Genomic DNA, 24,108 nt, shown 5'->3' on the forward strand with positions numbered 1-24,108 from the left:
AACTATATTTTTTTTCGGTTCCTCTGGAGAGTTCATCGTGGCAGATGAAGCGTGTAACGTACCGGGCATTTACCTTTTTTTGCATGTACAGGAAAGGAAAAAAAAATCGAGCGTCCGAGTTCTAAGGTGTCCCAGGGCCATTTTAGTGGACCAGGCCCAAATCCAAAGAACAGGCCGCCATTTTGAGAGTCCTCTTGCAGCCGCCTGTCGCTGTAGCATCAAGAGCAGCCGAAACTCAGCTGAATGGCAACTGAAACGGTAAAGGGGCGCCCCACTACAGCAGACGAGCCTCCACCTAGGAAGGCCCATTCACGCCGGCTCCCCCCCCCTTCGGGCACCCCACGCCGTTATTCGGAGCAGTATTGTAGGATGGCCACACCAGTGCGGCAACTTGCTAGACATCACCTCGGTGGTAACCGAATCTCAACGCCTTGTGGTGTCTCCTATTCAGAAAACATTGTTATGCTGCCTTCGACCTATTCGCCGCAAGTGCGCACACAACTCAACTGCATAGCTTGCTAGACACCACCTCGGTGCCATCCGGATCTTGGAATGTCAGCACCTTTTGGTGTCTTCTCTTCAGAAAATATTGTTGCGCTGCCTTTGGCCCCATTCGCACATCGGTCCGCTACTGACGCCATCTCACAGGCTAATGGGGCGCCCCACGCCGAGTTTCAGCATTGTAGAATAACCACACCAGTACAGCAACTTGCTAGACATCACCTCGGTGCCATCCGGATCTCGGCGCCCCACTGCAGATGAAGTGCCTCTCAACTATGAAACCACCACGGTGACATCCGGATCTTGGCGCGTTGTGCTGCCTTCGGCCTATTCGCACATCGGTCCGCTACTGACGCCATCTCACAGGCTAATGGGGCGACCCACGCCGAGTTTCAGCATTGTAGGATGACCACACCAGTACAGCAACTTGCTAGACATCACCTCGGTGCCATCCGGATCTCGGCGCCCCACTGCAGATGAAGTGCCTCTCAACTATGAAACCACCACGGTGACATCCGGATCTTGGCGCGTTGTGCTGCCTTCGGCCTATTCGCACATCGGTCCGCTACTGACGCCATCTCACAGGCTAATGGGGCGACCCACGCCGAGTTTCAGCATTGTAGGATGACCACACCAGTACAGCAACTTGCTAGACATCACCTCAGTGCCATCCGAATCTTGGCATCTCAACGCCTAGTGGTATCTTCCATACAAAAAATATTGTTACGCTGCCTTTGGCCCCATTCGCACATCAGTCCGCAACTTAGACATCACCTCGGTGCCATCCGGATCTTGGTATCTCAGCGCCTTGTGGTGTCAGTCAGAAAATATTGTTGCGCTGCCTTTGGCCCCATTCGCACATCGGTCCGCTACTGACGCCATCTCACAGGCCAACGGGGCGCCCCACGCCGACTTTCAACATTGTAGGATGGCCACACCAGTGCTGCAACTTGCTGGACACCACCTCGGTGCCATCCGGATCTTGGCGCGTTGTGCTGCCTTCGGCCTATTCGCACATCGGTCCGCTACTGACGCAAACTCACAGGCCAACGGGGCGCCCCACGCCGACTTTCAGCATTGTAGGATGGCCACACCAGTGCTGCAACTTGCTGGACACCACCTCGGTGCCATCCGGATCTTGGCGCGTTGTATTGCCTTCGGCCTATTCGCACATCGGTCCGCTACTGACGCCGCCTCACGTGCCAACGTATTTTCTCCGCATTTTATACCCTATGCCGCATAACAGGTCATGTGACTTGTTTATAAAACTTTTCATTGGTTCATTTTACTTTTGGTTTCCTAATGATGGCAGGCTTGATCATATGACCTAAAAACAACACTTTTCATTGGATGAAAACTTTTTTTTTCCCCCAAACGATGAAAGCCCCACCTTGTTTCTGGATGTTTCAGACTAAACTGGCGTCAGCATGAGAGCACCACCATCTCGTAGCTCCGTCGTGGTCATTCCGCGAGCAATCATGGCAGCCGCTCCCCACCAGAAGCCTGCAGGAGTCGGGGCCCCCAAAACTTTTGATGAATTCTCAAGGCGGAGGGGACGCTTTCGAGAATGGGGTCCAAGACCTAGCAGACAAGCGTCCGATTTCCAAGGTGTCCCAGGGCCATTTCAGTGGACCACACCCAAAAAGGAAAGAGCCTGCCGCCATTTTGAGAGTCCTGTGGCAGCCGCCTATCGCTGCACCGCAAGAGTGGGCGCAACTCAGCTGAATGGCGGATTTTGACACAGTGGACCAAAAGCGGACGGAATGGCAACTGAAACGGTAAAGGGGCGCCCCACTAAAACAGATGAGACTCCACCTGGAGAGGCCCGTTCACGCCGCCTCCCCCGGGGCGCCCCACGCCGTTATTCGGAGCAGCATTGTAGGATACCAAAACCAGTGCGGCAACTTACTGGACATCACCTTGGTGCCATCGTTCTGCTGCCTTGGAACTATTCGCACAACAGTTTGCTACTGATGACCCACCCCCCGCGAAGCCCCACGCCGTTATTTGCTGGGTGGCAACTTACTAGACATCACTTTCGTGTCATCTAGATTTCGGCGCGTTCTGCTGCCTTGGAACTATTCGCACAACAGTTTGCTACTGATGACCCACCCCCCGCGACGCCCCACGCCGGAAATCTGGACGTTGTGCTGCGTTGGGACTATTCGCACAGCCGACCGCTACTTCGTTGTTTTTCCCTAAAAATGTTTATATATTATTACTATTTTTGTTTTCTTGTATATATTTATAAATTATTAAAGTTTTATAATCTTACTACTTTGTCGGAGTGCTATATATTTTTAATGTGACACATAATTGTAAAAACTTTGATGTACAAAGAGTCATCCCTGGAATCTTCCGCTTCACGCTCGGTCCCCTCCCCAATCACAATACAGGATGGTTTTCAGATAATAGCAACGCTTCTGCTGTGACGGATCTCATCGAGTGTGGGCCTTGATCTACTATAACTCCTTTGAAGAGGGGTGATTCTTTACAGCTGTGGCCATAAACTACATCTGCAGGGCTAGCTGATAGCCTAGGACCGGCCTGGACAATCGGACACAGAGGAAAAGGAGTGTCAGAGGGTGCGGTAGTGAATAGGGCGAAAGGGAGGTGTCGGGCGGGCACAGGGTGTGATTCTCAGGGAAGAGCAGCGCAGATGGGGGGAGGTTTATTACCCATGCATAAGACAGAGAGCGGGGGTGACCACTGCCTGGGTGAGATGCTTGCGAGGGTGGGGAGCCATGCTAAGGATCGACAGCGTGCACAGAGTGGGTCTGGTCAAGGCATCTAAAATGGCTGCCGTGCACGACAAAAGTGTGGCATTTGAAAAAGGACAAGATGGCGCACACAATGTTTTTCAACAATTCCTGATTTCCTTCGAATCGAACGTTAACAGACGTTGGGGCATATTACCAAAGTTAAGCGATATTTATCCCTAACGATGCATTGCAAAGATTTTTTTACCGTCAGAAATTATCGCAGATAAACCTTGCTATTATCAAGGTTTATCGCAAATACGATAAAAAACGACCGCAATGCATTAATATCGCTGAAAACTCAGCGATATTCATGCATTACCGAGCTAATGCTCTTAGCCATGTTATCCACCTCCCATTGGATAACATGGCTAAGAACTGCTCAGGGCAGCTGTTACTTTTTGGAGATATTCGCGCTTATCTCGAATATTTCCAAAAGTTGATAATAGGAGATAGCGATGTTAGCGACTGTTTCCAGTCGCTAACATCTTGGCATGCCCACTTTGCATGTCATTAGTGATAAATATCACTCACATGCAAAGTGGGACCCAAGATGGTCGCTATCTCCTACTAGCCGTCGCTAACTGGTGTTAGCAACAGCTAGGTAATACAGATATAATTTTATCTCCGCGAAGCGGAGCGCTGTTACAGATATATATCTTGTTTTTGAACGTTAATTTCTCAAAATGCACTGAAGCACATATATTGAGACATAGCAAAGGCACATCGGGCTACCAGTCCCTAGGAGATAGCGATGTTAGCGACTGTTTCCAGTCGCTAACATCTTGGCATGCCCACTTTGCATGTCATTAGTGATAAATATCACTCACATGCAAAGTGGGACCCAAGATGGTCGCTATCTCCTACTAGCCGTCGCTAACTTCTGTTAGCAACAGCTAGGTAATACAGATATAATTTTATCTCCGCGAAGCGGAGCGCTGTTACAGATATATATCTTGTTTTTGAACGTTAATTTCTCAAAATGCACTGAAGCACATATATTGAGACATAGCAAAGGCACATCGGGCTACCAGTCCCTAATATTTTACCAAGTTTCGTGCAAATCCATTCAGCCGTTCGATTATTATTATTATTTTTTTTTTTTTGCCCCGCGGGGCCCTTTTAAAACCTCCACATCAAACCTAGGGGGTCAGCGAGGATCTACTATGCCCCCTTATGGTCATTTGCCCCTTCGCTTTGGCCTCCTCTTGTCTCTCGATCCTACCGAGAGACAAGATGGCGGCCGCTACGTACTGTTTGGAATGTTTACAGACACCGGAGAGCCAATCAGCTTCGCTTCGCAAAGCTCCGTAACGCGAAAAGTACGCGAAGCGGTGCGCTGTTACAGATATATATCTTTTTTTGAACGTTAATTTCTCAAAATCCACTGAAGCACATATATTGAGACCTAGCAAAGGCACATCGGGCTACCAGTCCCTACAATTTTGCCAAGTTTCGTGCAAATCCATTCAGCCGTTCGATTATTATTATTATTTTTTTTTTTGCCCCGCGGGGCCCTTTTAAAACCTCCACATCAAACCTAGGGGGTCAGCGAGGATCTACTATTCCCCCTTATGGTCATTTGCCCCTTCGCTTTGGCCTCCTCTTGTCTCTCGATCCTACCGAGAGACAAGATGGCGGCCGCTATGGACTGTTTGGAATGTTGACAGACGCCAGAGAACCAATCAGCTTCGCTTCACAAAGCTCCGTTGCGCGAAAAGTACGCGTCCTGGGCCGCTGCCCGGTCCGCTGTTACAGATATATATCTTTTTTTAAACGTTAATTTCTCAAAATCCACTGGAGCACATATATTGAGACCTACAAAAGGCACATCGGGCTACCAGTCCCTACAATTTTGCCAAGTTTCGTGCAAATCCATTCAGCCGTTCGGGCTAAAAGTGAGGCCAACCGCCCTATGGAAATTAACATGGGAAAAACGCGTTTTGGGACCCCCCTTTTTTCTCGGCCCCCCCTTGACGAACCCCCCCAAAATTTTCAGGGGCTGCTCAGAAACAAAATGTGCCATTTTCCTGAAAATTTCAGCCAATTCCGTCCACAAACGCCAAAGTTATTAGACATAGAATTTTCAAAAATCCCATAGAGAAAAAATCCTAACTATATATACCTACTGGCGACCGCCAGTAGGTAATATATCTATATATCTATATATATATATATATATATATGTGTGTGTGTGTATATATATATATATATATGATTACTCATTGGGGGTGCAGCACAGGCCCTCTTTGGATTGGGGCACTATACCCAAAATGCATTGGAAAAGGCAATAGGTCTCAGCTTTAAAAAGGCTGAGCTATGGCTTTGTCAATGCTTGTTTGCACCGGCATGCTATGGGCCGAGACGCATTTGCATATATTATTGGTAAACTGGGAAAAAGGGAGAGAGTGCAGTGAAACAATAGCTCTCCCAAGAAATGCTCAAAAACAAATGTTTATTTGTATAGTGCATTAGTCACTCAAGAGGTTATCTAGGCGCTTTGGCAAGGTATGTAAGTGTGTGTTCCCAAGGTGCGTATATGAAGCGACAGGTCTTCAACTTCTTGTGCAACTCAAGAAGTGAGGAGGAGGTTCTGATGTGTTGAATGAGCTACCTCCAGTTTTGCTTTGGCGGATGCATGGAGTGTGTGTAAGTGAGAGTAAGGCAGAGTGTAGGTGTTTGGTGGGTTATTAAAAGTGTATGCGGCTGTTCAGGTAAATCGATCCTGTGTTGTGTAGGGTTTTGTATGTGTGCATCAAAAATATGAATTGGCTGCGCTTGGGAATGGGGAGCCAGTGAAGCTTCCTGAGGTGTGGTGTGATGTGGGAGTAGCGTGGGAGGTAGAGTATGAGCATTGGGGCTACTTTCTGGATGGTCTGGAGTCTGTGTAGGAGTGCTTTGGTGATTTCGGCATAGAGAGTCTTGCCGTAGTCCAGCCTGCTGGTGATGAATGCTTGCATGACAGTCCCTCTGGTGTTCTGATGCAATCATTTGATGATCTTTCACAACATGCATAGAATGTGGAACCAGAATGTCACATCACGTTCACTTGAGCTATCATGTTGAGCTTGTCATCTACGATGATCCCTAGTTTTCTTGTGTGGTCTGTAGGTGTGGGTGTTGTTCCTAGCTCCGACGGCCACCAGTTGGAACACCATGGGGAGGTTTTGTTACCGAAGACCAGTACTTCTGTCTTGTTGGAGTTAAGCTTCAAGCAGTGGGCTCCCATCCAATCTGCTACCACGCTCATGCAGTTTGTGAAGTTGATGCTGGTAGTGTTTGTATTTGTCAATCAGGAAGAGGATGAGTTGAATGTCATTGGCATAGGAGATTATCACGATGTCTTTTGTTTGGATGAGCAGTGTCCTGGATATGCTGAAAAGACTGGAGCTGAGGGACGATCCCTGTGAGACACCAAATATGAATTTCATGGTCTCTGATCTGAAGGGTGCCAGTTTAACCCTTTGGTTTTTCCAGTGAGGAAGGAACAGATCCATTTGAGAGCTGATTCTTTTATGCCAATCTCATGGAGTCTTTTGGTCAGGGTGTTGTGGGACACAGTGTTGAAGGCCGTGGAGAGGTTGGGCAAGATGAGAGCCACTGTTTTTTCTCAGTCCAGGATGTTTTGAACGCCATTGTGGCTGCAATTAATTCTGTTTTGGTGCTGTTGTTTCTGAATCCTGACTGATTCTTGTCTAGAAGATGGAGAAGTTCAGAGTCGGTTGTGCGCTACTTGTTAATGGCCTTCTCAATCACTTTGGCTGAATAAGAAAGCAGGGAGATGGTTTGGAAGTTGCTACGTTGATTTAGGTCAGCTGGTGGCTTCTTGAGGAGGGCGTACATTTCTGCAAGTTTCCATTCATCTGGGAAAGTGGTGGACATGGTGGTGGTGATGATGTGGGTCACGGTGGTGCTGATTGGCGATGTTCCCAGGTTGTAGATGTGGTTGGGACATGGATCTATTGGGGCCGATGAGTGGATGGTCTGTATGAATGCCGCTGTGTCATTTCTGGTTAGGATTGTCCATTCAGTCAGGTGGCCGTCTTGGTTTGTTGTGGGTAGATAAGCGATACATTCTCTGGGGTGCAAAGTTGCTGAAGATGTTTTTGAATTTGTTGTGGACGAAGTTGAGCTTGTAAGTTGTTCAGAATAACACTGAAAACAGAATGTCAATAGTGCATGCACTATTTCATGCAGAAGAGAGTGCACCATGGTGCACGAGTCCTGAAGACATCTGCTCCAGCACCATATTCCCAGTCACAGGCATCTGTCCATCATTTAGTTATTTTTTCCCGCCAGGAACAACAGAATCTGGATCCAGAAAGACAAACAGTAAAAGCTATATTAGCATACTCCTATCCTATATATAGCTTACATGATGGGAGGTGACTGGGAGGCAGGGCCGTACTGCCTACCGGTCGTTTTGGCATGCTGCCGAGCTGGGGGCTGATGTCACTGCGGTGGGGGCTAATTTCGTTGATGGAGACCTGCGTGTGCTTCGAAATAAAGAAAGCAAAACGAATTTTGTTCAGCACACGTAGGTCCCCATCAACGAAATCAGCCCATAGCTCGGCAGCAGGCCAAAACGCCAGGAAGCCAGTCCGGCCCTGCTGGGAGGGCAGCATACAAGTATTGAAAGGAAAAACGAAAAGCTTTATAAAGGAAGATTTGTCATTATTGTGCCTGCCTGAAGATACTGACATCCTTCATACTGTAGGGGACGTGACTGGGAGAGAGATGAGGGGTAATGTGACAAGTAATATTTTCAAATACAATTGTTAATATGAGTCCTGTGGAAAGCTGTGCAATTCAAAGAATGGATTTAAACAAGTCACTAGTTCATTGAATGGACTCAGAGCTGCTTAGTGTGATTGGTTTGTTTCGGAAATAAAGCGATACCAGGATGCCTGCGTTGTTCATCCCAAGAGAACACGTTTCTTCTTCTTTCGAGATGAAAAATGCAAATGTTCTTGAATTATATGTTGACTATACCCAGGATATATGACATATGCACTATTCATAAACATGTGTCTGGCATGATATGTAATGTAATGTAATGTATGTATACTTGTAAAGCGCACTGTTACCTCGTTACGTGGCATCCTGGCGCTGTATACCGCTGGGGAACCAAACTTCTGCATTGATGTTTTGTACTTATTGATTTCTACATGTGTGGTACTTTTCTGTTTCATTTAGGTATTTAGTTAATAAGTATGCATACTGTGCACGTTTTTGGCATTCGGGTATAACTGTGGCTCATTGTGAATGATGTTAGCTCACTCTTCCCCCCCTGCCCTCTTTATATCTTTTGAATGTGGTTTAAATACTTTCCAGGACGCTGCGATAGCATGCAATATGTGAAAAATATAAACTCTTGACTACCAATGTGCTACATTTATTTTTGGACCAGCTCTACTTGTATTTGAACCAAGATCTATTTATCAAAACGGCTGTACTCCGGTGTCCTACTTAAAGCGGGTAGGTTGAGAGGCTCATTCTCTGTTTGATTTCGTTGTGCACATCGTGCTTCTCGTAAGAAGCAGGCTGCTACTGGATATTTTTAACCAACCCTCTTTTTGTCGTTTATGTAATCTAATTTAGCCGCATTTCCCCTGTTTTTAAAAATAGCTTAGTACTGCTAATAATTTTATAGTTCCCCTACCTGTGTTCTAATCTCACGGATCGCTTCCTTGCACAGCGGTATTACGCCGCTATCACTGCCATTTGGGCGGGCCGGTCCCCGCGCTTTGTTTACTTGGGGCGCCATCTTGGGTGGGTCCAAGTAGGACTCCTCAGCTATTGGATGAAGCCAATCACGTGGACTGGCTAGAGGCTGTACTCCGGTGTCCTACTTAAAGCGGGTAGGTTGAGAGGCTCATTCTCTGTTTGATTTCGTTGTGCACATCGTGCTTCTCGTAAGAAGCAGGCTGCTACTGGATATTTTTAACCAACCCTCTTTTTGTCGTTTATGTAATCTAATTTAGCCGCATTTCCCCTGTTTTTAAAAATAGCTTAGTACTGCTAATAATTTTATAGTTCCCCTACCTGTGTTCTAATCTCACGGATCGCTTCCTTGCACAGCGGTATTACGCCGCTATCACTGCCATTTGGGCGGGCCGGTCCCCGCGCTTTGTTTACTTGGGGCGCCATCTTGGGTGGGTCCAAGTAGGACTCCTCAGCTATTGGCTGAAGCCAATCACGTGGACTCGCTAGAGCCCTTTATAATTAAATGGACACGACGCGCAGCGTGTACGCGCATCGTGGGCGCCGCAGTGACGCCGGAGTCACGCCAGAGTCCAGCCCGTCTGCGCCCGTCCGCGCTGAGGACGCGCTGGACGGCTGGACTCTGGACTCTGCCGCTGTTACATCTTCTCGGCTTAGCTATTCTCGTCAGGAAATGTTGCGTTTAAAACCTCGCAGACTAGGATGTACGCATTCTATTGAACCAGACGATCTATTCCGTCCTTTGCGCTGTGGCTGTTCTACTAATTCTAGGCCTGTCAATCCCCTTCGTCTTTCTCCTCCTGGGTACTCTGGTGCTACTGGGCCTACAACTACGGTAGTAGAAGGTATCCTGGTTAACGCTCGTTCCCTTATTAAAAACAAGATTATGTTTAGGGAAATGGTTTTAGATAGAAAACCTACCCTAGTGTTTATCACTGAAACTTGGGCCAAGGATTCATCTGGCCCTGACCTAGTCGAAGCGGTCCCTGATGGGTACTGCCTGACTAGATTGGACAGACAGGGTCGAGTGGGAGGTGGTATAGCGATTCTCTATAAAGACCACCTTCAATGTCATACTGTACCCATTCCTGATTTCCCGGACTGTTTTCAAGCCCTTTATTTCACCATAAAGGAAGCACAGTGTCTCTTTTTCCATGGAATCCTACTGTATCGACCACCAGGTCCACGAACTGATTTTACTTTTAAATTTCTTCAGGCCTTGGAACCATACTTTGGTCGTGAAAATTTTTCCATCCTAGGTGATTTTAACTATCATTTAGAACGACAGGAGGTCTCTGACACCTCAGGACTCATTGAAGCTCTGGCTTCCTGTGGGCTTATGCAGCGAGTTAGTGGGGCGACTCATCGGGCAGGTCATACGTTAGATGGCTTTTTTTCGAATGACCATCGTATTACCATCAAGGATCCGGTGCATTTATCTTGGTCCGACCACCTCGCAGTTCCATTCCATCTGGAATACCTGATGAGGGAAGGAAGTAATAAAGGGAATCATGTAATGGTTACGTCTAGAAACCTTAGGGATATCAGTAGCCACTCCTTTGCGCCTTGGGCTGCTAGCTTTTCTATCACGGGTATGGATAATGTACATACCGCAGTTGGTCATTTTGAACAGGCTGTCACCGAAGCTATGGATGAACTAGCTCCCATACAGACCAGACGCCGAGCAAGGAAGAGACCCTCTGCTCCATGGTTCTCCGACTCCCTCAGGCTCCTCAGGCAAGAAGTGAGGAGGAAGGAGAGACTCTGGCACTCTAGCTGGGATTTCAAGAATAAAGAAGCCCACAAACTCCTTGTCAGGAAATATAAGGCTGAGATTGTGCAGGCTAAACAAGATCACTTTGTAACCCTGACCACCTCGCTCTCCTCCCCGAAGGAGCTTTTCAAAATTGTCGACGCGTTAGTCGACCTACAAACTCCTGACCCTGTTATTCCTTCGCAGGACTTATGCGACAGGATTGCCCTATTCTTCCATACAAAAATATTGGATATCCACCAAGCTCTTGAGAAACAAAGAGCGGGCATCAGTGTCTCTAATGCCCTGGCCCAGCAGAATCTGACCATCCTCGATGCTCCTCCACTAAGCACCCTGGACTCCTTTCCACCACTAGAACCGCAGGATCTTGAAGCTCTGCTTAATAAGATCAAATCCGGTTCCCCTCTGGATACTTGCCCTCTGAAAATCATCAAGCAGTGCAAGGAGTCCTTCTTATCACCACTGCTGGAAATCATGAATCTAGCAATAAGAGATGGTGTCTTCCCCTTGGAATGGAAGAAAGCAGTAGTAAAACCTCTGCTAAAGAAGGCCTCCCTTGACCCGGAAGTCCTGAAAAACTTCCGCCCAATCTCGCTGCTTCCCGCCCCTGCGAAGAGGCTTGAGGCACATCTGAACAAGCATCTCGCCGCTTTTGTAGAAAGCTCGGGTTGTCTTGACTCTTCTCAGCATGGATTCAGGAGGGATCATAGCACCGAGTCGGCCCTCACTGTCGTGCTCGATAACATCCGCACGACAGTGGACAGTGGCCAGACTACCCTCCTGGTCCTGTTAGACCTAACTGCGGCCTTTGATACCCTCTCACCCTCAGTTCTTTCATCTCGTCTGGGGGATGTGGGGGTGAAAGGCGCAGCTTTAGATCTCCTGACTTCCTTCCTGACTGGGAGGGAACAAAGAGTCAAGATGGGTGAGTTTCTATCTCCATCCCGGCCTGTGCTTTGTGGGGTCCCACAAGGGTCGGCTCTTAGCCCGACCCTATTTAACATCTATGTGACCCCACTGGCCAGACTAATAAGAACTTTCGGGATGGAGGTAGTATCCTATGCTGACGACACCCAAATACTCGTCTCTCTCTCCCATTCAGATGTGCAGACCGTCTCCAAATTTAGATCTTGTATGGAGGCGGTCGGACACTGGATGATTCAGAACTCCCTCAAACTGAATGGGGAGAAGACTGAGGTGATGGTGTTTGGTGGGAACGAAAATATCTGGTCCTCCAGTTGGTGGCCTGACTCGCTAGGTGTATGTCCCTCCCCCACTACATCTGCGAAAAATCTTGGGGTGATGATAGACCCTGCCCTGGATATGGGCAGACAGGTGAGTAGGACCATCTCCACCTGCTGGGGCCTTATCCATACCCTGCGAAGGATCAGGAAATATCTTTCTGTGCAGTCCAGAAAGCAAATTGCGGTTGCGCTCATCGGTTCACGCCTGGACTACTGCAATGCGCTGTATGCGGGGCTAAATAAGACCCTCCTGCAGCGCTTGCAGGTTGTCCAGAATGCTGTGGCCAGATTTGTTCTGGATGTTCCCAGACGTTCCTCGGCCACTTTAGCCAGAAAAATGTTGCACTGGCTTCCTGTGGAGTACCGAGTACGGTTTAAAGTCCTGTGCATGACATATAGAGCCATCGCAGAGAACAGTGACTCTGGAGTGGGCTCTATCATCTCCCACTACATCCCCGGAAGGAATTTGCGTTCCTCCGGGAAATTGCTTCTCTCAGCCCCTCGTGTGCGAAAGGCTAGATGGGGTGGCAGGGCTTTCTCCACGTTAGCCCCCAAATGGTGGAACGATCTTCCTCTGGATCTTAGGTCCCTGCCTTCCCTGCAGACCTTTCGCGGTGCTCTAAAAACCCGCCTTTTCTTACAGGCCTATGTGTAATGATGATTGACTCAGACTTCTGATGTTATTGTTAGGCGCCTTGATACCTTCGGGTTATTGTCTTGCGCAATATAAATTTTTTATCAATCAATCAATCAACAGAAGTACAAAGACTAATTACAAAGACATAACTTATTAGATCCGGGTGAGTGCCCTTCTCTTTTCTTCGACTCAGAAGTCTAGTAGATCAAAGGTTAACGAGTTGAAAGTACTTTCTAAAAATACCTTATTGTTGGCAAGGTTAGAGACAGAGGTAGGCTTTTAATGAATGTTTGCTTGAAAACGAGTGTGCATACTGTCTTCACCTTAACACAACTTTACCGCGATGCAGTTAAGTAATAGTCCACTAGAGGTCTCTATAAGTTCAATAACATCACACTGGTGACACAACACGACAGAATTCTGCACGCTCTGCAAGAAGCTGTAAAGTGAATTCTTCGCAGGGGTGCGCTGGTGTTGTCCATTTTGTCACACAGACGTTTCAGCAATTATGGAAAACTACAGCACAGGCCGCCACACCTTTGTACATCAGATCCTTGATATCCAGTATCTGTGTCTGTAATCTTCGTAAAAGTGGTACATAATTCTGGATATCTCTTCGCAGGCGATGACTCGCGTCATTGTTAGTGGAATGGTGGATAATGGATGATGGATGCTGGAGGGAAGAAGGGGAGTGTGGGTGGAAGTGAGGGGGCAGCCAAAGCAGAGAGAAAGGGAATTAGTGCTTCCCAAGCCCTTCAAAGCAAGTTTGACATCAGCATCGGGAGGATGCCAGAATACTGCGAGCCTGTAATGCTCCAGGGCAGGGCGGTATAGAATCAGGAGGTGGGAGGTGAGATAGATTCTGAAGTCATCTAATCAGGGGCCAGAGGCTGACCCAGAGCCCAGTGTATGAGTCATGTATTGGAAGCAATATGTCTTACCTACAGACAGCTAAAGCTCTCTTAGCCAGGACCTAAAAGGGGTTAGAGGAAAAAACTAATATACACATGTGGTATAATGGAAAGTTCATGAGCCAAGTATATAACACATGCTGGATTTATTGAAGCTTAGTTACAAGGTAAGGCCATTAGAATAAGATAGGTAGATGGAAATGTAGCCCCACCAGGAGTAGCCTCCCTGCCGCTCAGCCTGCATCCACCAACTGACACTCCACACACAAGCCAGCACTCAAGCATTCCCTGTCGTTTCCTTTAAGTTTCAGTTAACGTGTTTCAATTACTAAAGCAGGCTCCTTGATTCCTTAGCTCCTTTAACAGACAGATTTCCTTCTTCAACGCATAGGTTCTTTAAATCATCGCCAAAATGTGTTTCAGTGCTTAATTTGAGCAGGTGCTTTCAGGTGCTCAGCACCTGCACTTCTTTCACAGGCCGGGGCTACAATTTCTGAACCTGCAGGTGGTGGTATCAATATTAATTGTTCAATTCAAAATAAAAAGAATAACATACATTGCATGGTGACTGGCTGGTAAATGTTCATAGGCAGGCCGGCATATGCCTGTCCAGGCAGGCATGATTGGGTATCACCACGTTAGTGATGATGTCATCACGCTGATCGCAAATCCAAGAATTCATCAACAAACTATGGCTTGCATTCTATTCCCCTAGTCTGCTGCACCCTGCCACTGCCTGAGCCTTAACCTCCCATTGGATAATTGTAGCTGGGGGCTGGCTCATGACGGACTTGAGGCAAGGAAGCTGCAAGTGCGCATTTGGAATTTGGGAGTAAGGGCTCTTGAGGGTGAATAAATTAAAGTAAGTGTGGACTTTCCACTTGTTGCGTAGCCAAAGTATCATATCCGGCAGCCCTGCTGCTATCCTCAATGTGCTCGATGCGGCTGTGGCCCAACACAACTTTTGTGCGCCATGGCGTCACCAGTAGAATCTCTGCGCTGCACCCCAGCATGGTAATTGCTGACCGTGAGTGAGTCCAGTAGGCACCACAGCCTTACTTACCGGCATTTGCAGCATTACTGCTGGGCACAATGCCTGTAGCAGGCAGGATCACTGCAAGATGAGCAGTGGATGGCGCTGCCGTAGTCATCCCTGGAGCTACTAATTATAGGCAGCACTAGCAGTGACATGACCTGCTGTGCCCAAGCAGCCACCTGTTCCGCAATAAACCCAGTCATACCACACTGATTAATATATGCAAAAAAGCATTTTCATTTGGTGTACATTTTGTTTTTGCACTCAGTATAGGTAAGAAAGTAAAACACGTCATCTTCCGCTTCTTTAGGAATGACCGCAAGAAAACGCAGAGTTCAAAATAGCAGGGACATGTACAGGCTGACGACAGGGGTCACAGGCAGCAGCAGTGTTAGAGATGAGAGACAGCAAGAGTAGAGAGGAGAAGAAACAACAAGAGAGGAGAGAGATAAAATGGAGCAAAGTAGAAGAAAAGGAGGAGAGCAAATCAGATACAAAGAGAAAGCAGCCATGATGTGAAGAAGAGAGAAGATAGAATGAAAAGAATGTGGAGGATAGGACAGAGGAAAAAAAGCTGACAAATGATAAAATGGAGATACAGCTAATCACTGCTAGGGAGTGATAGTAAAGAGTCAGGATCGAGGGGAGAGAGCAGAGCATTGATAAAAGTGAAGAGAAAAAAGGGCAGGGCTAAAATGAATAGAGGGCAAATCAGAAATACAGGGTGTGACAAAAGTGATAGAAAACAATTAGAGCGGTGAGAGGATAGACTCTTAGAGCAAAGACTTAGGGGACAGACAACAGATCAAGGTTAGAAGATAGAGACTGAGGCAGTGAGAGTGTTGAAAGTGGGGCTCAACGTGAGCGGTGGCCTCCTTAGCAAAATTTTCAGCATGTACACTTTTGTTTTTACAAATGAAGCACTGAGTATAATGGTAAGTCTATGAGTCAAGTATATAACACATGCTGGATTTATTGAAGCTTAGTTACAAGGTAAGATCATTAGAAGAAGATAGGTAGATGGAAATGTAGCCCTACCAGAAGTAGCCTCCCTGCCGCTCAGCCTGCATCCACCAACTGACACTCCACACACAAGCCAGCACTCAAGCATTCCGTGAGGTCAGACATTCTAACACCCATCCTGGCTGAGCAGCAGGGAAGACACAGCTAGGGAAAGGAGTAGCATAAGTCAATTATAACAATACATCTATTTGGAATGGGAACACAAATGACACGATATCCCCAAAGGAAGTGCTGGTCCACCCTCTGACAGGAATGTGGGAACAATGTTTCCATGCCAGAGGCTATCAGCGCATACATGCATGTATTTGCCTATGGGGCAAGTCTTAATTGTCCTGGCCCCTTAATACACCTCTGTAAAAAAATTGTTTACCAGAGATTTTCATTCTTGGTTTGTTTTTGAGTTGACTGGTGGAACCTGGGGGGAAGTACGATTTGTTAAAAATGATGGTTGAGCGGGCTACCAAAAGAAAATGAATATTGAAAACAAATGTGATGTTAAGTGCTTCTGTTTTTCATTGATTGGTTTAGGTACAATTTAGATGAGAATGAGAAATGTCTTTTCATTGTTACAATCTGTTTTTCTAGCATGAACAGAGATCAATAAAAGCAGATATATATGGCAACAATTTTTTGCATGATATTGTTTATTACAGAAAAGAAGGTATCTGCGTGTTACCACTCTTTATCAGCTACAGCCTTCTTTTAAATCTTAGGGTGCTACAATTAAGAATACAGAGAAAGCGATGGTTAGAAAGGACAAATTAATCTCAGTCACTAATATTTACTCTAGGACGCAACCCAATACATAATTTTTTGCCCTCTGTTCCTCCTCAGGTTCTGCTTTTATTTGTCATGCCTACAATCGTACTATCTCTTTCACATGGAGGTTCAAGACACCTAGGATGTAAGCTTTTTTGGACAGCGATGGTGTAACCATGTATTATAGGGAATAAAATACACTCTACCATATGTTAAAAGGATATTTCAAGTCACCTCGAAGTTCATTGACCTTTTAGCGAAACTGAGCCTTTGGCCTCATTCCTCCATATGGTCACAGACATCCTCGATGAGTTGCAATTTATTTATAATGCACCTGAATAGGGTACTTTGCCCTGTATATATTGCTATAATTGCTAGGTAATGCAGTGACATTTTTGGGTAAAATAGCTCGGAATACACACTGCTGAAAAGCTAGATATTCCTTTCACTGCTTAACCCCTTTGATGCTCATGACGGAAAGGTTCCATCATGAGCATCAGTGCTCCTGTGCTCATGATGGAACCGTTCCGTAATGAGGACAGGGGCACGAAATCCCTCTGCTGCAGACAGCAGAGGCATTTCTTTTTCTTCCCCAAAGCCTTGGGAGCTGGGGAAAAGCGTCCTCAGCTCCCGAGGCCCCCCAGCCGTTTCAGTGAACTGATGATCAGTGCGCACGTCGAGCTGATGTCATTTCACAGAAACCGAAACTGAAATGAGTCTTTAGGCTCATTTCAGTTTCACTTACTACTTGCTCAGGAGGCTATCTGAGCCCCCTGAACATGTAGAAAGACGGGAGAGGTATCATTGGAAAGGAGAGAATCTCCCCTTTCAAATGGTACCCCTCCCCAGTGGATCCCTGCTTTGGGATTGCCCCAGAAAGCCCACTTGATGCAAGGAATTGTATTGTTTCCTTATGGTATTAGGGTGGGGGCTGCCCAATATGGGTATGCTAATGCTCCCACCCCTCCCCCCACAAAATTCCAGTCTTTCTGCCCCCCCTGAGTGGCAGATGGGGGTAGTAGCCCTCAATCTGCCCCTGGAGGGGCAGAAAGCCCACTATAAACCAGGGGTTCATTTTTTATGTAAATTAGGGGTGGGGGATGCCCATTATAGGCATGCCAAAGCCCCCAACACCCCCCTGCACATTAACAGTCTTTCTGCCCACTCTGGGTGCAAATGCGGGGCAGAAAGCCCACTAGACACCAGTTTTTTTTTAACAATTAATTTAGGGGTGGGGGCTGCCAAAGATGGGCATTCCAATTCCCCCCACAAAATTCCAGTCTTTCTGCCCCATGGGGGAAGATGGGGGAAGTAGCCCCCAATCTGCCCCAGTGTAGGCAGAAAGCACCCTAGACACCAGGGATTATTTTTTTATAGGCCCGTGGTGGGGCTGCCCAGAATGGGCAAGCGAATGCCCCCACCCTACACCCCCCAAATAAAACTAAAGACTTGCTGCCCCTCCAGGAGGAAGATGGGGGCAATAGTACCTGATCTGCCCCCGGGGGGCAGAAAGTCCACTAAGCACCAGTTTTTTTTTATATAGGTAGGGGTGGGCGTTGCCCAGAATGGGCATGTCAAGGCCCCCAACCCCCTAAAAAATGAAACTCTTTCTGCCCCCTCTGAGAGGCTGGTGGGGCAATAGCCCCTTATCTGCCCCCCGGGGTGGGTCAGAAAGCCCACTAGCCACCAGGGATTTTTTTCTCCAAAGTTCGGGGTGGGGGTTGCCCAGATTGGGCATGCCAATGCCCCCACTCCCTCAAATCAGATGCCACAGCCTTTCTGCCACACCCCGGGATACAGATGGGGGCAGTAGCCCCAGATCTGCCCACGGGGGGCAGAAAGTCTACTAGGCGCCCACGATTATGCTGGTTTTTCTATTTCCACCATAGAAATGTGAGGAAAATGTGTTTTTTTTTTACAATTTGTCAGGTTTGCAATGGATTCTGGGTAACAGAACCTGGTGAGAGCAAGTCAAGTCACCCCATCCTTAATTTCCCTGGGCTTCTAGTTTTCAAAAATTTATAGGTTTGCTAGGTTTCCCTAGGTGCCGGCAGGGCTAGGGTTAAAAAACTACAATTAGGCACCTTGCAAAAAAAGGGAAATTTTTCACTGTGAAAATGTAGTGTGTCCACCTTGTGTTTTGGGCCGCTTCCTCTTGCGGGCACTAGGCCTACCCACACAAGTGAGGTACCATTTTTCTTGGAAGACTTTGGGAAATGCAGAATGGGTGGAATTCTATGGATCTACGCAGATTCCAGAACTTTCCTCCATAGAAATGTGAGGAAAATGTGTTTTTGTTTACACTTTTTTAGGTTTGCAAGGGATTCTGGGTAACAGAACCTGGTGAAAGCCAGTCAAGTCACCCCATCATGTATTCCCCTGGGTGTCTAGTTTAAAAAAATGTATAGGTTAGCTAGATTTCCCTAGGTGCCAGCAAAGCTAGAGTTCAAAGACTACAGCTAGGCACTTTGCAAAACAAGGGTCATTTTTCACTGTGAAAATTTAGTGTTTCCACCTTGCATTTTGGGCCGTTTCCTGTCACAGGCACTAGGCCTACCCACACAAGTGAGGTACCATTTTTCTCAGAAGACTTTAGGAAACGTGGGGTCGGTGGAATTTTGTGGATCACCACAGATCCAGAACTTTCCACCACAGAAATGTGTGAAAAATGTGTTTTTTTTTTACAACATTTTAGGTTTGCAAGGGATTCTGGGTAACAGAACCTGGTGAGATCCAGTCAAGTCACCCTTTCCTGGATTTCCCTGGGTGTCTAGTTTTTAAAAATGTATAGGTTTGCTAGGTTTTCCTAGGTGCAGGCAGAGCTAGGGTTCAAAAACTACATCTAGGCACTTTGCAAAAAAATTGTCATTTTTCATTGTGACAATGTAGTTTGTCCACGTTGCATTTTGAGCCTTTTCCTGTCGTGGGCACAAGGCCTACTCACACAAGTGAGGTACCATTTTTATCGGGAGACTTAGGGTAATACAGTATTGTAGAGCAACTGTTATTACCTATTGACTTTCGATGCATTTCTTCCTTCCAAATGAAAGACAATGTGTAAAAACTGACCTACAATTCTCATGCTAGAATGGGTACTCCTAATTTCGGAAATGTGCAAATATCTACTGTTTCTAAACTCTATATTTTGTTCTCATTTCAGAAATACATAGATGTCTTTCATACCTATTTTTCCATGTATACATTTTCCCAAAATATTTGCTATATACCCGGCACATAATAAAAAACCATTGCAAGACGCTGCTCAGTTATTGGCTCTGGGTGCGTCGTGTTCTTGGTGAACCCACAAGTCCTATATATCTCCACAACCAGAAAGGTCCAGCAAATGTAATGGTATATTACTTTTAAACAGCTGTCATAACTAAAAGAAGTTGCAGGTGAAAACGTTGACACTAAAGGCTGTTCATTTCAACTAATTTTCAATTTTTCCTATATTTAGCTGTCAGTTTCTCTGTAGAAACCTTGAAGGATCCACAGAAATGACCCTTTGTTGAATTCGGAATTTTGTCTACTTTTCCAAAATGTTTAGTTTTGAAGTATCCATTATTGCTTTCATACCCATTTCTACCACTAACTTGAAGGAGGTTGAAAGCACAAAAAATAGCAAAAATAGGCTATGTCCCAGAAAAATGCCAAAACTGAATAGAAAATGTTGGATTTCTGACAAAAGTCTGTTTGTCCCTGAAAGCTGGGAAGATGGTGATTGCAGCACCACAACCCCTTTTTTATACCGTTTGCAGGGAAAAACAGGCGCTTTAATCTGTAGCCCTTTTTTCAATTTCTCAAAAAAAAACCACAATTTAGCTGTATTTTGGCTAATTTCTGGGTCAAATCCAGGGAAATCCACAAACCCTGGGTACCTATAGAATTCCCATGATGTTGGGAAAAAAAGGATGCAAATTTGGCGTGGATATCTCCTGTGGTCAAAAAGTTACAGGGGCTAAGCGCGAACTACCCCAAACAGCCAAAAAAAGGCAAAGCACGGGGGGGGGGAAGGGGGGGCAAGGCCTAGCAGTGAAGGGTTAATTTCATTTAGTGACCTGTTATTCACGCTGTCTGCTTGAACTGATTATTGCTGTTATTGGTACATCACAATTCATCTTCAATAGCTTATTACAGCAGAGTATTGATATGATGTTGTGTAACCATTGAACTGTGATGTTACAAGACTATAATAGGGAAATTAGGAACAGATTTTGTACAGTTACTACATGCTTACATGCAGGGCTAAAACTTCCATATGGCGAGGTAAGACAGCCGCTTTTAGGCACCTCATAATAGTTGTGCCAGATTACTGCACAGGGCCTAAAAGTGGATTTTTGCAATGTAATGGAGGTTAGCCAAGGTCACTTATAGACTAATACTGAAACTCTTATACTATTTCTGCTCCTATGTATTAAACACACATAGATACAAGAATACATTAATTCTGCAATCTAATACAACCAGACACCATTGCTGGCTTGTGCGGGGTTCAGGGGTCCTCGAACATGGGGTCATTTGATTGAGCATAAGATGCATAGCTCCCAGCACTTCCTCCAGCAAGCCTTGGTATTGAGGCTCAATGGAGCTACACTTATGAATAAGGGTGGGCGTAGTTCGGGAAGTAGCACTACGCGAAGCTACGCGAAGTGCACTTCGCACTACGCGAACTTCACATAGCACTACGCGAACTTCACGTAGCACTACGCGAGCTGCGTAGTAGCATGTTCGCACTGTGCAAGATGCATTTTCAATGATTGCACAGTGCGAACAAGCAACCGGCACTGTGCAATCATTGAAAACGGCATCTTGCACAGTGCGAGCTGTAGTTTTTTGCCGCTCGAGTAGATTTTTACTCAAGCGGCAGCTTTCTCAACGCAAACTGGTAGTTTCTCATCGCGAGCGGTCGCGAGCATGCACGACCACTCGCAATGAGAAACCTGACCTCCCCGTGTTGAGACTCTCGCCGGGATGTCATTTTGCTTGCTCGCGGTCGCGGACATGATGTTGAGGACCGCGAACAAGCAAAAAATGAACTCTGCACTACGCTACGTGCAGCTCACGTAGTGCGAAGTTGCGCAAACTTCGCAAACTACGCGAGCGTAGCGTAGTGCTTCGCCCAGGGTTACTTATGAACTGGGTCTTACAAAACGTTTTGTGGTCTGTTTTCCTTGCCTCCAGGGGTAGTGCCTGGATCTTCACACAGTACAGTCGCAGGGCCGGGTACCGGTTGAGGTTCCTCAGGTCAGTACTAGAATGAACTTAAAAGGAAATAAATCTCTTTGGACCCTTTGCTCACAGGTAAGGGAAAAAAAGCTGAGCTCCCTCAAATAGAGCTTTTAATCAGGCCCCAAATATATGGGAAATGGTTCAGATATGCCAAGGCAGTTAGCAGATCACTCACTGTTGCTACCAGCCTCTGCCTGTCTTCCTCCTTCGCCACATGGCACACAACCCCTGTCACGCTCAGGTCTTCAGCCTTCAGCTCCGTCACTGCTTGGTGCACGTTATCCTTCTTACGGCTGCTCACCACCACATGGGCACCCTCCTGTGCCAGCCGCCGGGCGATCTCCAACCCGATCCTGGAAGAGAGCAAACAGGAGCCATGAGCCACTTGCGTGATCATGAGAGAATTAAGGGTTGCACGCCTTTCGCATATGGGGTAAGTTGCCTCATATGTTCTCTTTTATGTCTCCAATCACATTTATACTTTATGGGAAACATCCTTTACAACGCAACTTTTACCACGCAGTGCTTTTACATCGCAACTTTTACAACGCAAACCATTACAACGCATTGCGCTGGGGGGCGCTCTAGGATAGGGAATAGATTTAATTTACTATCCAACACCTTCCCTAGTGTCCACGGGGACTGGAGTTGGAATAGTAAATTAAACTATTCACTATCCAGCACCCCAAAGCGCTATGCGTTGTAATGGTATGCGTTGTAAAAACTGCGATGTAAAAGCATGCGATGTAAAAGCATGCGTTGTAATGTCATACATCCATACTTTATTGCTTCCCATTCATCAAGAGTGCTGTCACTTTTTACATTCGGAGTATAGGTCAACGCGTCAAGGAATGCATAGTGCCTCTGGCTGCAAAGCCTGGACTAGTTGAAACTCACCATCGATACATCAGTCAGCTATAATAACATCTGTGGGCCCGATTCAAAAAAGGCAAATTGAGACGAAAGTCTAACTTTAAGACTTTTGGTTATTCACAAAGGGCATTTGATACTCATAAATGCCCTTTGTGAATACCAAAAGTTGAACTTTATGACTTTCGGTATTTACAAAGGGCATTTACGAGTAGTACATTCCCTTGCCCTTTGTGAATACTGAAAGCTGTAAAGTCAGACTTTCACCTCATTTTACCTTTCTGAATCGGGCCCTATATCTTTGTGTCATTATAGTGGAATGCACACACACAAAAGGCCTCTTCTCAGTCGAACAGCTCCAATGTTACCTAACTTTGGACTGGAAAGGAGTTGTGACCAGGTTACAAGTAGTATTTCTGGGAGGTTCATCAGTTTTCCCCCACCCTTTTTTTCCTTCCTTCCGCCTTGGAACGCATTTTAGAGCAGGCTCCACTTGGAGACCTCCCTCGCTGTTTACTTCCTGGCTTCATGTTCCTCCATTGGCACTGCTCATCTTCTGTAAGTGTGATATGGTCTTGTGACCTTAGTTCACATTCCTGGGGTGGCAAAGAGAATTGTTGGTAGTTTTAAAAGCCTTATACTTCCCCAGCCTCCCTAGTTCAGCTGCAGTTGAACACAGCCTTTCAGCTGTGAACTCTCACCCGATAGAAACCCCCTGGTTCTGCTTCTTCTCAGCCTTTAACCCCTTCCATGCTCATGACGAGCTCAGCTCGTCATGTAACGCGGCTTTTTAAAAAAAGCCGCACATCGCGAAAAAAGACGCCACACGCATGCGGTTAAGAGACACCCGGCCAAAGAAGCAGTTAGCCGGAATAGATTCCCAGGTCAGAGAAAACCAATGAAATATAGAACTCCAAACAGCACTGAGAGCTGGTTGAGTGGATGCTTCAGCTCAGGCCTTTTTGCACAGTCATAACTGCCATCCCCAGAGCCTCAATGGACCTTGCAGGATTTCATGACTGTAGACAGTGGCCATTCTAAGCAATGCTTCCAGGGCATTCCTGGAAAGGACCAAGCCAGCCCCGGGTCTGTGAGAGCTTGTGAGTCTCCTATTTGGTTAAGGAAGAACGCCGGGCCCAAGCCACTCCTCACCCTCATTAGACCTTCTACCATTCTAGGTGCAAACACTGAATCTATCCCCTCCTCCTAGGTCCCCATAAAATGCCCGGTTGTCATCCCAGACTCCTCTTCAAGGCCCTTCAGCCCCTTGATCATTACAACACCTTGCTGACAATCATCAAGAGGAGAAAGAGAGGGTACAGCCTCAGGGGATTGCAAAAACAACAAGTGATGGACTGAATGTGGATCAATGTCACACACTCCCCCAGCCAAAAGATCTGGGCCCAAATCCATCGTTTTTTTGCACTCCACACCACCCTGGGTTAGACAATGGCGATATGCAAATCAGCTCTGACCCTGTTGCCCCATGGGAACAGTCCAGTCCGAACTACAAAAGCCATGTCCTTCCCAGAACGGAATCAAGCATCCGAGGACCGGACCGGTTTCGAGGTAACACCTCTCTTCAGCCCGGCTAGCTTGACTCCAAGTGGTGTGGAGTGCCTGGGACCCACGTCTGGGCAT

At 46.6% G+C, this 24,108-nt stretch overlaps 1 protein-coding gene across 1 annotated transcript in view; it reads right to left on the reverse strand.

Annotated features, from left to right (window-relative positions):
* LOC144755715 (dehydrogenase/reductase SDR family member 4-like) overlaps positions 1 to 24,108 on the reverse strand; it is a 76,067-nt gene that overhangs the window by 48,167 nt on the left and 3,792 nt on the right. The window contains exon 2 of the mRNA XM_078644902.1: positions 21,773 to 21,950. Within this exon, the coding sequence (XP_078501028.1) occupies positions 21,773 to 21,950 (178 nt within the window). The remainder of the gene's footprint in view (positions 1 to 21,772; positions 21,951 to 24,108) is intronic.

This window comes from Lissotriton helveticus, chromosome 5_1 (assembly GCF_964261635.1).
Source record: "Lissotriton helveticus chromosome 5_1, aLisHel1.1, whole genome shotgun sequence".
NCBI lineage: Eukaryota > Metazoa > Chordata > Amphibia > Caudata > Salamandridae > Lissotriton > Lissotriton helveticus.